Source organism: Metopolophium dirhodum, chromosome 1 (assembly GCF_019925205.1).
Source record: "Metopolophium dirhodum isolate CAU chromosome 1, ASM1992520v1, whole genome shotgun sequence".
Lineage (NCBI taxonomy): Eukaryota > Metazoa > Arthropoda > Insecta > Hemiptera > Aphididae > Metopolophium > Metopolophium dirhodum.
The window spans coordinates 37,098,356-37,111,384 of NC_083560.1; the positions used below are offsets into that span (position 1 = coordinate 37,098,356).

Sequence of the window (13,029 nt, forward strand, 5' to 3'; positions counted from 1 at the left end):
CTGTAGAGACGGGTAATATATATGCTAAGCGACATAAAGCATTACGTCTATACCTTCGTAAATTTATTATTAAATACAATTATAGTAAACTTTGAAATACTACTTTTCCTACTGAAATTATGGATTGTAAGCGTAAATTCAAAATCAATGATGATGGTGACAAATTATAATGACCACGTAAGAATATCGAAAAAAAAATGCCGTATTTCATTGACCGCGATAAACTGGCTGACTAGATAAACTTATCGCGTTATCTGTTGTCCCTAGAGATATAAAAATATGTATCAAAAACATTTAATTTTCTTTTTGGTAAATGTAGCCAAACTTATGAGAATTATTGAATTACAATTTAGTTTCTGAGCGGAGCGAGGAGTATAGTGGTTTTACTATGGTGTTTATTTTTTTTTTTTATATTTGTATACATAATTTAAACCAGAAGGAGGTGCTTATTGATTTCAACATATAGTACCCTTATCTTTTAGAAAATTGGATTTGAAGATGGGTACTCAGGGACGGCACGAGAAAAATCTGATAGGGGGTGGGGGGGGGGGGGGGGGGGGGGGTGTCATACAAAAATTGCTGAATCCAATTACCGTCTTTGCCGACTCGAAAAAAAAATTTAAAACTGGGAGCAATAATAGGCAAGTTTATATAACAGTACATGAACAAAGCTGTTGTACCCAATAAATAAAATTTAAACCTTTATTTAAACTTAATAAGTTAATTTTTAGATTCTGAACGAAGCGATGAATTTATTGATTTTACAATGATGTGTGTTTTTTTTTTATTTTTATTTTTGTCTGTCATCACCTTTTAGGATAGTAAAAATGCTTGGATTTTCTTCAACAGTAACTTTTCTGATAGGAAAGTGAATCATCTTGGTACTTTGGGGGGGGGGGGGGATCAAAAGTAAAAATTTCCCAGTAGTTTAATTATCACCTAAGTAAAACTTCTGCCAACACCACATAAATTAAAGGAAACGCAACCTTTAATGAACCACTTGATGATTCATTTAAAGTAAGTACAGTATTGTTATTATGTTATTAAATTGTATATTTTCTCTTGAAGTAAGTTTAGTTATTATAATTATTAAATCATCTATGAAGTCATATAGATTTATTGTTGAACAAATTGCAAATATGAGATATCAGATACCTACCTGGTTCATACAAAGTACCTACATACTGTCGTATATTGCAGACAGTCGTCAAAATAATATTATTTAATATATATGTAATAAAGGTGGGAATATTTCAAATTGTAAATTATTGACATAGGTCAGGCCAGCGAAGCAATAATATGTGCTGAGGCGACAATAATATTTTCTATATAACACCACCGTACGCGCAGGCACGGCCCCCCGTTGTCGCTGAGTGATTCGGCGTGTAGCTACGACGTGTGTGTGAAACGCCGATCGTAGTACGGGCTAGGCGATCTGAATTTGCTAAGTGTTTTATTTATGTTTGTTTTAAATACAATAAAAGTGTTTCCGACCTGAAAACCCGAGTTAAACATTATTTTAGTCATTCTTACGTTCTTACCTTTTATAGGAACAGCGCCGGGATATACGTACTATGTGTCAATGAAGTTTTATTAAACTGAATAGTGCCAAGGTATATGTAATCTTTGAGTCATTTCAACTAGATAGGAACGAACTAAGAATTGACAAGCGCCTACCATCGTACCTCAACGAGTTAACAGTGCCATTCTAATTAACTTTAGAGAGTGTCATTAACTAGAGAATACGAGGGTAAGGCGATAGTTGGTTTACCGCGTATTGTCTAATACGGGTGATACCACAATACCATATACATTAATTTCTTAAGTAGTTGTTAAATTTTATCGTATTATGATGGTCGATCCGATTTTAGCAAAAATATTAAAATTGATTTGAAAACCAATTATTTTGACATTTTATTTACCTAGTTCTCAAAAATAAGTACTTACCCACCAAAAACATTGACTTCTTAAAAATTGTTGAATTTTATTGTATTATGTCGATATGAATTCTAGATCGATCTGCTTTTGGCAAAATATTAAAATTGATTTCTTTATAGATACAGATCAATTTGGCAGTAAAAAATTTTCTGTCGGTGGTTGGTAGGGTAATGCTCATATGTTGAAGACACTTAAAGCTTGCTCGTCACTGAAAATATATGGGCGGGAAAATTATGGAAAACATTGACGGGAAAAATAGGAATGCACAATATTAATTGTCCTATTCCCACGGTATTATATAAATAAGAATAATATCAATATCAATATAATTTTAGATTCTGAGCGAAGCGATAATTGTATGAATTTTACAATGATGTGTGTTTTTTTCATTTTCTTTTTTGTCCGTTCGTCACCTTTTAGGACAGTAAAATAGCTTGGATTTTCTTCAACATTAACTTTCTGATAGGAAAGTGAATCTAGTTGGTATTTTGGGGGGTTCAAAGTAAAAATGTCCTAGTAGTTTTCAAAAGCGACGTGAAAAACAAAAGAAAAATTAAGGAAAAACGGAAATTTTTACGCAAAATCTGTTTTTGAGAAAATCGATTTTGGTTTTTGGTGCAACTCTAAACTAAATGACCGTAAGTATATGACATTTTGACTGAATGTTTATATTATCATTTTCTATACACCATAACATTTTCCAAATATTTTGACTTATTTTGAACTGTTTACAGACATTTTCAGTTTCCATTTTTTTTAGTTTTTTTTCTATAAATATCAATAAAATTGGTTGGTTAAAAAAGCTTGAAATTTAATAGAATTTAATAGGTTATTGTTTCAAAGGCAGATTAAAAAAATTAAAAATCCTTAGTCACAGTTTTTATTTATATTTATAAGCATTTAAAGTTCAAATCTTGACAAAATACGAAAAAAATCACGAAAATTATCAAATTATTTTGAGTTGAGAATTTATAAAAATGTTTCTTTTTAAATCTAAGAAAAAATTTATCAAAAAAAATGTCTACAAGAAAGTCAAATTAAATTTCTATGAGCGTTTGAAATTCGTATTTTTACAACATTTGATATTCACTCGATTTCTCATATTGTAACAATATTCTTATTTTGTTGTAATTAAAAAACATATTATGACTCTAAATACTTGAAAATTTCACTGAATGTTTGTATTAGCATTTTCTATACACGATAAAATGTTGAAAATAATTTGACTCTTTTTGAGCTGTTGACGGACATTGTTAGTTTTTAATTATTTTAGTTTTTTTTCTATAAATATCAATAAAATTTTATTTGTTGGGTAAAAAAGCGTGAAAGGCTCCTGATATATCGTTGCAATAGCAGTTAAAAAATATTGAAAATACATACGCACAATTTTTTTTTATAAGCATTTAAAGTTCAAATTTTGACAAAATTTATCAAATTTAAAATGTAATTATTATTTTGTAGTTAAAAATGTATAAATTGTTCAACTTTTGTAGCTAAGGATTGAAAATTTAAGACAAGATTCCACGTAAATAAGGAAATATATAAATTACTTTATTCACAATTATATCATCAAATATACTCGGTAATATCATACCCACTGTGCAAAAAACCGTTACAGTTATGTAAAAGAACCATTCCCAAGGAACTATGGAATATTCCTTTGGAACTTCCATACGAGTTCCAAATACATTCCAGAAACGCCTTATGCCATGTTGTTTGAAACATTATATAAAACATTATGTAACTGTATTCAGATTTATGTTACCTGAATGGTTTTTTTGAAACACTACAGTAATATTTTTCTAAAAACTATTCCCGGGATGTTTGTATGTACTATCGATTAATAGTTTGAAATATTATGTTCCCGATATGTTTTTGTTGTAACTTTATAGGAACATTTGCTGCAGACCCCCCCCCCCCCCCTCATATGTATCCAATGAAACATATTAATATACATTTATAATTTTATACTTAAGTATAATTATAAATTATAATAATTGTAAATAAATAACACATTATGCCAATAAATTATCATCAATTTAGTAACCAATGGAAACACTTAAGTTTAGATAATTAACAATTACATAAAATATACACAGTTATTAGATTAGTTGAAATATAATTAAAAATAAAATAAAAAAATCCAATTTGTACCATAAATAAGTTTATTTTAAAATAAATTTCCATATAAAACCTAGATATAAAATATATATACAATTTATATAAGTACCTATGTGTATTACATATTATGGTACCATAAAATTCAACTACTTCATTATTGTTTTTATTAGTTGGGTAAATAATATTATTATATTGTATGTCCCTTAATACAAAATTAAAAATAATTGATTTTGAAATAAAATATAGGTATAGATTTTAAATTTAAACTTTAGTTTTACATTTTTACACTTATTTAATTTAAATAATACACAATATATTTTCATGTTGACATACAATTAAATATTTAAACATTATATATTATATATATTGTACAACTACTAACTATATCAAACATTGTGACATAATGAAATCACAACAGCTTGATTATTAACAAGCTGAGAAAAAAAACATTTATACTTTACAGTATTTAAAACAATATCATAAGGACTTGATATATGATTGGTATTAATTAAATAAATTCCAACATGTCTACTGGGCACGGGTTTTATAAATAAATCGCTAATGGTTAATATTTTTACTACAGTTAGTTTTATAGTATTATCAATTTTTGAATTTTGTTTATAAATATTTTTAATTATTGAAATATTACCATCATCTAAGATAATACACTGATCTTTTGGATTACTACAGCTAAGAACATAATTATTTGAACTTAAAGTAATTTGATTATAATAAATGGTTCCAAAATTTGAAATATTTTCATTTATCTTAAAAGATTTAATTAAATTATTCTCATCATAAGTCAAAACTGCCATCAGTTCTTCTCCTTCAGATGCAAATATTTTATTTTGAATTTCTGAAAGAGGGTATCTACAACACTTCATAGATTTTTTTAGTATCTGAAGATAGTTTTCATATTTAAATGAACTATAATTATCTAAAGATCCGTGCAAGTGTGCATAAAATGGTAAGTGGATTAAACTATGGACATTATAGTTAATAAATTGAGGACCATATTGCGAAGAATAGTTTTCAACGAATTGTCGTAAAAGCTTCAATGCTAAATTATTATTTTCATCACTTATTTGATCTGAGCATAATATTCGAATTGATACAACTAAAAGAAGAAAGTGTTCATAAAATTCTTTTTTTATATTTGATTTTAATACAATAACTCCTGTATAAAGAAGAATTTGTCGAAATTCTGTAGCTTTCCAATACTCCAGGTCATCAAGAGATCTTGGCAGGCGAGCAAATTCAGATGGTACTGACTTTCTTAAATTGAATAAAGATAGAGAAATATTAGATTTTTTTTCTTCTATAATTCTAACAGGTTTTTTCCCCCGTATCCAAAACTCAAGAAGACGTTTCATTACCCCTTGGCAAACACAATGCATATAATCGAGGACAACTGTACTCGTCACATCTATAGGAAGTTCGATTAAAGGACTTAACCCATCTTTGTGATACTCAGGATTAGATTTAGATCTAAATGAATCATTAGTACGTGGCGGAGCAGACATATCTAAAAAACATACTCTTCTTTCTATATAATCTCCTTCTACTTCACAAGAGTTGCACGAAAAATACCCATTATGGTTCTTAACATTTAATAAGAATGATTTTTTTGCTGGTGCATCAGCTACAAAATGATTAATTTCAAAGTTAATTTGTTTATTTTCAATTTTAATACCGCAAGTTAATAAGTTTTGTAACTCAATTATAAATGGTCTAAAATATTCATTTATGTTGCCAGGTTTGCTTTTATAACTATGGTAAATACCTACGGGAAAAATCTTTTTCACAAAAATAGGTAAATTAGTAAAGGATAATAAGATAGGCCAAAACTGAGTTTTTGAGCTCTTTGCTAAAGGTAGGCCATCAATATTAAAACTTAACTTAATTGTCATGTTATTAGGAATATATTGTATCTGTTTAACTAAATGAGGTTTAATTATATTTAATATACCTATATCTAAATATGAACCATTTTGAATTTCAATGATAGGATGATTAACTTTATATTCATGTAGAATAGTTCTTATATCTTTTGGAACCTTGAAACCAATACTACGCAGAATAGATAATATTTCATTTGCACTTCCATGAGATACATTAAAGTTTACAGCCCATTTACAAAGTCGTTTTATTAAGTCTTGATTTAAATCTTCTTTAGAAATAACTTTGTTTTCAAAAATTGGCTTAACTTTTTTTGAAATATCCTAAAAAACAATATATAAAAATGTATTAATAATATGTAAAAAAAAAATTAACTACATTAATACTAACATTATAAGATGCACGTGCTGCCATTACAGGTAACAGAGTTTCTTCTTGTAAGTGTTCAATAAATAATGGTTCCAAACTAATTTCTGCATTGGATGGTTTTACTTTTTTATGCTCATTGAAATGTTTTGTTACTTTAATTGGATCTACTGTTTGATTGAAAATCTAAAAGAAAATTGTACTTGTGAGATAAAATTGTTAACTTACCAACCAAAAAAAAATTTAAAAGGGTTACAATGGATTTAAGAATTTTACTATTATTATTACTAACTTCAAGTTCATTCTTAAGTCGCCTTTTAAATTGCCGATTAGATATGCATCCAATATTTTTCACTCTTCTACGAGGTGTTATCGACCCTAAAAAAAATTAACATCAGTATTTGTTTAAAACAAAAATAAAATGAATCATAAAAAATATTTAGTTAGGTAATGCAACAAATTATAATAAAACAACTCATTTTATTATGTATAAAAATAAAATATTAAATTCTGAACTACTTTGTTGGAAAAACTACAAAATGACAATTTAAAAGTTGGTAAAATTTAAAGTTAGTTTAAAACAATTATTATTGTAAATTTTCAGATTGTTTTTCTCTGTCAAATCTCGTTTTAGCAGTTCTAAACCAACACTGGACATCTAATTCAAAGTTTGAATCTGAATATTGGAGATACTGATTTTTGATTAAACCTATCAAAAAAAAATGTTTCAGTACACAATACTATAGCACCAAAATAACACAACACACTTTTCATTATAGCAATAATTTTTAAATCCTGAATTCTGAACTTAGTTGCATCCTTCTCAAAAGCTCTACCTGTCCATGAACATTCAATCGCAAATTTGTTAGTAAATAATTTGGAGAGAATTCTTCTTATATTACTTTTTGCATCAACACCACCAACAGAGCAAATCATCAATTGCTATCAAATATAAGTTGTGAATGCAATAAAAACAAATAAAAAAATATTGTAATGCAATTTTTTCTAATATCTACTTACAAATTTTTCATTGATATCACTATCTGAACTTAATTTGCTTTCACATTCCAAAACACTTATTTTGGAAGAAAACGGAAATTGATCTAAAAAATTTTTGTCTGGAATGTTTGACAAAACTGGTGTTATTTGAGAAGTGAGAGTTGCTACTTCAGTTCTTAAGCTACTAATTTGGTTCAGCATACGTTCATTCATTAAGCGATTAGTTATCATCTCATCCAGGATCTTTTTTAAAATACCTTGCTGGGTTTCTGATATATAATAAGAATTAAAATTATTTATTTATGACTGGATATCCTCCTATTTTATTTGATGAAAGTAATATTTAGCAGAGCAATTTTTCTTAAATTTTTTTGTATGGTGACCCACAAATTACAATATATATAAGTTAAAAACCACCCCGCCCCAAGTTGTAGTGTTTGATGATATTTAGTTAAAAATTAATAATAATTATTATTATTAGTTACTATTTTATTACTTATAGCTATAAAATATTATTGACTATTAGTTTACCTTCATGTGTTCTTGTACTTGTGCTGGGTTCATTTGAAGATGCTACAATTTGCGAGGTGCTAAAATCATTTGGATATGCTTCAAAATTAGGAACCTGTTTTACAAAAATAAACAATAACATTTTACAACAATAAGTAATAAGTAATAACTAATAAAGTAATAACATATTGTGTTAAATATATTGTCATAATTTATTAAAGTATACAAATTAATTACCTGTTCTAAGCTGGATGTTTCTCTAGAATAATGATCAGTTGTTAATGACATGTCTGAATATTTTGATTTAGCAACTGATATTTGTGGCTCTGTTATTGACATATCTGTATATATTGGAGAAGTAGATAATTGTGGTATATCATCCATAAAATTCATGTCTTGAGAACCAATCAATAAACTATTAGATATAACTGGAGCAATAACAAAACCAATATCTAGATACAAACATTTAAATTAAATATTAATCATTATCAAAGTGCTGTTACTGTATGGTTTTTTGAGAATTATTGTAAATAATAATATGTAACATTAAAAAAAAAAAAAATTCTATAATCCACTTTAGGTACCTTCGTCGTCTGTAGTATCAGTATCTGGAGTCCTGCATCTTTTTTTTGCCACTTGTTCTTCATTGTCAGATGTCACTACTTGTATATGCCACGCTTTACCAAAGTTTTCTAGTAGTTAAACATAGCACTAATTAGTTCATATTTTTAGTATGTTTACTCATCAAGATACTGTCAATTAAATATGGTTTTTTTTCTTACCGTAAGTTTTGTTACCTCCAAGAATTTTAATTTGATACTGTGACCATGTATCGTTTGGTTTTATAGCTTTTTTTAAATCATCGCTAGTCACAGTTCTTATTGGTGGCCATTTACAAAATTTGATTGTGCTAGTGGCTAACTTTTCATTTTCATTTACCACCAGCCAATTTATGGGAAGAACACTATAATCTTTAGTGCCTGTGAATTTTGCAACAACCCACTTCATTGACCAATTCTAGAATTCCATGATAATAAGATTAACTACATTAACTACACTAATAACCAATAAGTTACAAAGGTACGCGTATGGTTCACAGTGTTTCAGTTTACGCAATCACTTTAACTACTATTGCGCGTTTCTCTCGTCAGTATGGTATGTATGAACTTTACAATGTAAACCAAAAACACGAGCTAAGAGCGGCACCAAAGGCGCGTTTTTCGATTTACATTATTTAGGTTAGCACGTCCCGACGGATTAAAACTATACGCACCATCATGCCGTCGTCGCGTACGAACTTAAATATTGTAAATCAAAAAACTCGCATTATATGCACGCCTAACTTAGACGTTAGTCCTAGGTGTATAAGTATTATTCACCAGTGGCGTGCCTGCCAACCATGCAAAGACATTGTTATAACTTATAAATAATAATGTAATATGAAATAGACCTTACCTTTTTATTCACATTCGCCATAGCCGGAGTATTCGGAACGTATATTGTTTATTTAATTAACTAATCACGATTCAAAACACTTAAAACAAAACAAATCGACGCCGTCGTTTACAGTATCCTCACCGGTCAAGTCTCGCCACAATTTAACGTAAATAATAAATATAACACAAATATTAAGTACTTATGTACTTATGAGAACACTAAAAGAGTAAAGACAGACAGAGCAGATAAATGACAATGAGAAGTAGAGAAATGACGCATTGACGCTGCCGCCCGCAACTCGAAAGTCACCGATGACCGATAACCAGTATTTTACGTATAACCGATTACAATATTGTGTATCCCAATACTTATTTTTAGATATAACGATACAAAATTACCCATTATTATCATCGTATCGACAAGAGCTAGTGTATTTCTGTAAAGTTCCCGTAACGTATTTGGAACATTACACATTTACAAAGCAATGTTTTTATAAAACCATAAATGTAGGTCTGTAGGGAACGTTTCAATGTAATGTTTACATTGGAACTTAAAATGTACATAACTCATATTTTTGTGGAACATTACAGTAACATTCAGGGAATGTACCATTTTTATGTTAATATTGGAACTTAAAATGTATATTCCTGGAATGTTTGTAACAGTTTCTTGCACGGTGGGTAGGCTGACTGACCGTTTTCGTTCAGAATCGTTTTTCTTATACAATTATATTATATCATTGAATTTAAATTTAACACCATCCATTATAGTAAACCACTTGTAACCTACGGTACAGCAGAGCGATATCCACTTACTCATCTTTTTTTGTTTCAAATATAAATTTAAAAAACTATTTTGTCAAATGTTTTATGTCAAACTTACTTGAATTATTGGTGATGAATGAAAAATTAAATTAATAAACTGATAATTTGATTGAATTTCTCAAATAGGTAGACAATAACCTTAATTTCTTGGAATATCAATTATTAGAATACAACAAAATAATAAATTGAAACATTTTTTTAAATTAAAAAATAAACTACAAAAATGACTAGTTACTTATTATTTTTAACGTGTCAGATTAGATTATTTTACACATTTAACTTAACTAGTTAAGTTACAAAATTAATATGAATTAAAACTTACTAGTTAGTGCCCAGATTTGTCCAATTTATTACAAAGACATTTATTTATTTATAATTTACATAGCTACCTACTTTAGGTTTTATAATATGATGGTAATGATTATTATTTATTATATAATTTCATAATCATAAGCGTGTTTCAGGAAAAAATTATGGGTACATAAATTATTATATTTCACAGATTTTTTTCTATATTATTTAATAATAGCAATACAAATATTATTATTATTTTTATTAAGTAACAAGAAATTATTTTGTGGTAGATATATACTTTAATATTATTATTATGTTCTTTATTGGGTACATTTTAGCTGACATAAATATCGATTACATGATGGAAAGTATTATGCAAACGTATAGTAAAAGGGGAAAATCATTGTTGTTATTAGGAATTGGTTCTGGGGAAGGATATACATTTTTATAATCGTAAGCTATGCCCCCATCACCTATATAGCTTGTTCGTTACATTACATAGATTATAATATTATATTAATTTATTATTATAAATTAAATGAGGTAAATGGTTTATAAATATTTTTTTTAAAAAGGGCTCTGGGGAGATATACCACCATTCCCTCATCGCCACCATAATTTAGGGTTGATGGTATTTTAAAATTATTTTGGTAAATGATATACCGTAAAAAACCAAATAAATGGTATACCATAAAAAACCTAATGAACGGTTTTAGTGCTGTTTTCTAGTATCAATGGCAATATAATCATATTATATACACAAAAATCCCGTGTCATGTCTTTTTCCGGAATAAACTCCTACAACAAAGTTTGAGTCATATAGAGTTGATACATTTAACGGGCAACGAAGTGCACGGGATCAGCTAGTATATTATAGATTATGATATTATATATTATAGTATATAATTAAGTATATAATGTGAAACAATAAAAGTAAAAAATATCGATACTAGTTAGATTTTATTTCTTATTTCGGTATACCGTACCATATCGGTATTTAGGTATACCGAAACATTTCGGTTTTTCAGTATACCGTTTCAAACCGGTATTGAAATCAATACCGTAATACCGAAGATTATTTTCAATACCGTCAGCCCTACCGTAATTATAATTATATGCCACTGGACAAAATGTTATTAGTTTTAAATAATTACAAAAGTGGGTGTTAATTGGAGATGTCCATTTAGTACCTACAATAGCTACAACCTACTTCAAAACAGTTTATAGGTATCGGTAAAGATGTAAAAGTTCTTTTAAAATCGGTTATCAAATCGGTGATCAATATTCGATATTGACAACACAATTGACCGATAATTGGTTGTATTCAAGTCAGTGGCGGCTTGTGTATATGTATATCGGGATTGGGTTATTTCGAAGGCGAAAGAAAGGGGCGGAACGGCATCAGTGTGTATTATTATGGTAGTGCAGTAGTGCCATAGATAATACAATATCCATTCCTATATTAATGTGCGAGGGGTGTGCGTGCCGGAATGTGGATGAGAGACAGACTGCTTTTATGGTGCTTCTCACTCTAGCAAGGGGATTTATCATTATTTTATTATGAGATCCCATGTAACGTTCATGCACGTGTTGTAAAGGAATATCAATACTGCAAATAATAACATTGAAGAACCTTTCACAACTCTCGAAATAACTAAAATAACAGAAATTATTACTAAAACCATGTACGATTTGTCATCAGATTCAGTGACGTCAATAGATACTTTATGTAAACGACTAAGAAATTATATGAAACTTTTATACGATCCAAGGGATTTACTAGATTATGATAGATGGTTTAAAAAAAAAATATAAGATAATAATAAATAAGGTAGTTAGTTTAATATAAATATAATTTTATACTTTTAGATTGGTGATGATAATTGGTAGTCTAGTCAAATCTGATGAAATAAATACATCAGAACACTAATTTAGATATATGCCTTATGGACATGGCAAGGGATTATATTACGAAAATGTAGGACCTACTAGGATTATAGGGGCTGAATATAAACTCGTCACATATTTTTCGTTAAAGGAGTATAACACAAAATATGATTTACTGGGGGAAAAAATGAAAAATATTACAAAGACAAGTACAAAAAATTACTAAAATGAGTAACTATTACGAAAACGACAAATTAGTATTTATTACAAAAATACCGTTAGTTATAGACATTGAACTTACATTATTTCATTTAATACTTATACCAATAATCCATGTTCAAAATAATACTGAAAGGTGGTATCTTCCAACAATCACTTATACCAATATTGCAATAACTAAAGACAGGAAACGATTTACCACATATACAGAAAAACAGTTAAACGGCTGTACAGAAACTATGATATATGGAATATGTAGAACACCACAACCTATTCAAGAAAACAGCGAACGCCAACCATGTGAATTAAAATTATTCAAAGGACCTGATATCACTTCTAATCATCAGAACTGTGTACAAGTTTAATTTACAAAGTAATATATACTATAAATTACGAAACAAAAACACCTGGATTCATGTGGGAAGTAAAGCACTAACCATACTGTACCATTACTAACACAAATTATAAGGACTTCATACCTACAACTAACATAAAAAACATAAAAAACCTGAACACATATATAGATTCGAGGTAA

General features: G+C 28.3%; 2 protein-coding genes across 3 annotated transcripts; both read right to left on the bottom strand.

Moving 5' to 3' along the window:
* Positions 1 to 6,239: 6,239 nt before the first annotated feature.
* On the bottom strand, positions 6,240 to 7,615 carry LOC132935648 (uncharacterized). 2 transcript variants are annotated; one of them, XR_009663312.1, is made up of 4 exons: positions 7,345 to 7,615; positions 6,617 to 6,702; positions 6,349 to 6,510; positions 6,240 to 6,281 (listed from the first exon to the last, which is right to left on the bottom strand). XR_009663312.1 is itself a non-coding variant. In XM_061002244.1 (2 exons), exons 1-2 carry the CDS (start codon positions 7,552 to 7,554, stop codon positions 6,988 to 6,990), a joined length of 489 nt encoding a protein of 162 aa, XP_060858227.1. In that variant the 5' UTR covers positions 7,555 to 7,615; the 3' UTR covers positions 6,858 to 6,987. The 2 variants fall into 2 exon arrangements, 1 of the variants encoding a protein (XP_060858227.1); XM_061002244.1 differs by lacking the exons at positions 6,240 to 6,281; positions 6,349 to 6,510; positions 6,617 to 6,702 and adding an exon at positions 6,858 to 7,266.
* Positions 7,616 to 7,825: 210 nt separating this feature from the next.
* On the bottom strand, positions 7,826 to 9,437 carry LOC132937620 (uncharacterized). Its single transcript, XM_061004393.1, has 5 exons — positions 9,289 to 9,437; positions 8,616 to 8,850; positions 8,418 to 8,525; positions 8,071 to 8,285; positions 7,826 to 7,948 (listed from the first exon to the last, which is right to left on the bottom strand). The coding sequence occupies exons 1-5, from the start codon at positions 9,307 to 9,309 to the stop codon at positions 7,826 to 7,828; spliced, it is 702 nt and encodes a 233-aa protein (XP_060860376.1). The 5' UTR covers positions 9,310 to 9,437.
* Between the last annotated feature and the right edge of the window lie 3,592 nt (positions 9,438 to 13,029).

Coding starts and splice junctions, on each gene's coding strand:
- LOC132935648 (XM_061002244.1), bottom strand. CDS start 7,554: ATGATAACTAATCGCTTAATGAATGAACGTATGCTGAACCAAATTAGT. Junction 7,267..7,344: donor GTGATATCAATGAAAAATTT/GTAAGTAGATAT, acceptor TATATTTGATAG/CAATTGATGATTTGCTCTGT.
- LOC132937620 (XM_061004393.1), bottom strand. CDS start 9,309: ATGGCGAATGTGAATAAAAAG. Junction 8,526..8,615: donor TGGAGGTAACAAAACTTACG/GTAAGAAAAAAA, acceptor TTTAACTACTAG/AAAACTTTGGTAAAGCGTGG. Junction 7,949..8,070: donor AAACATCCAGCTTAGAACAG/GTAATTAATTTG, acceptor TTTGTAAAACAG/GTTCCTAATTTTGAAGCATA.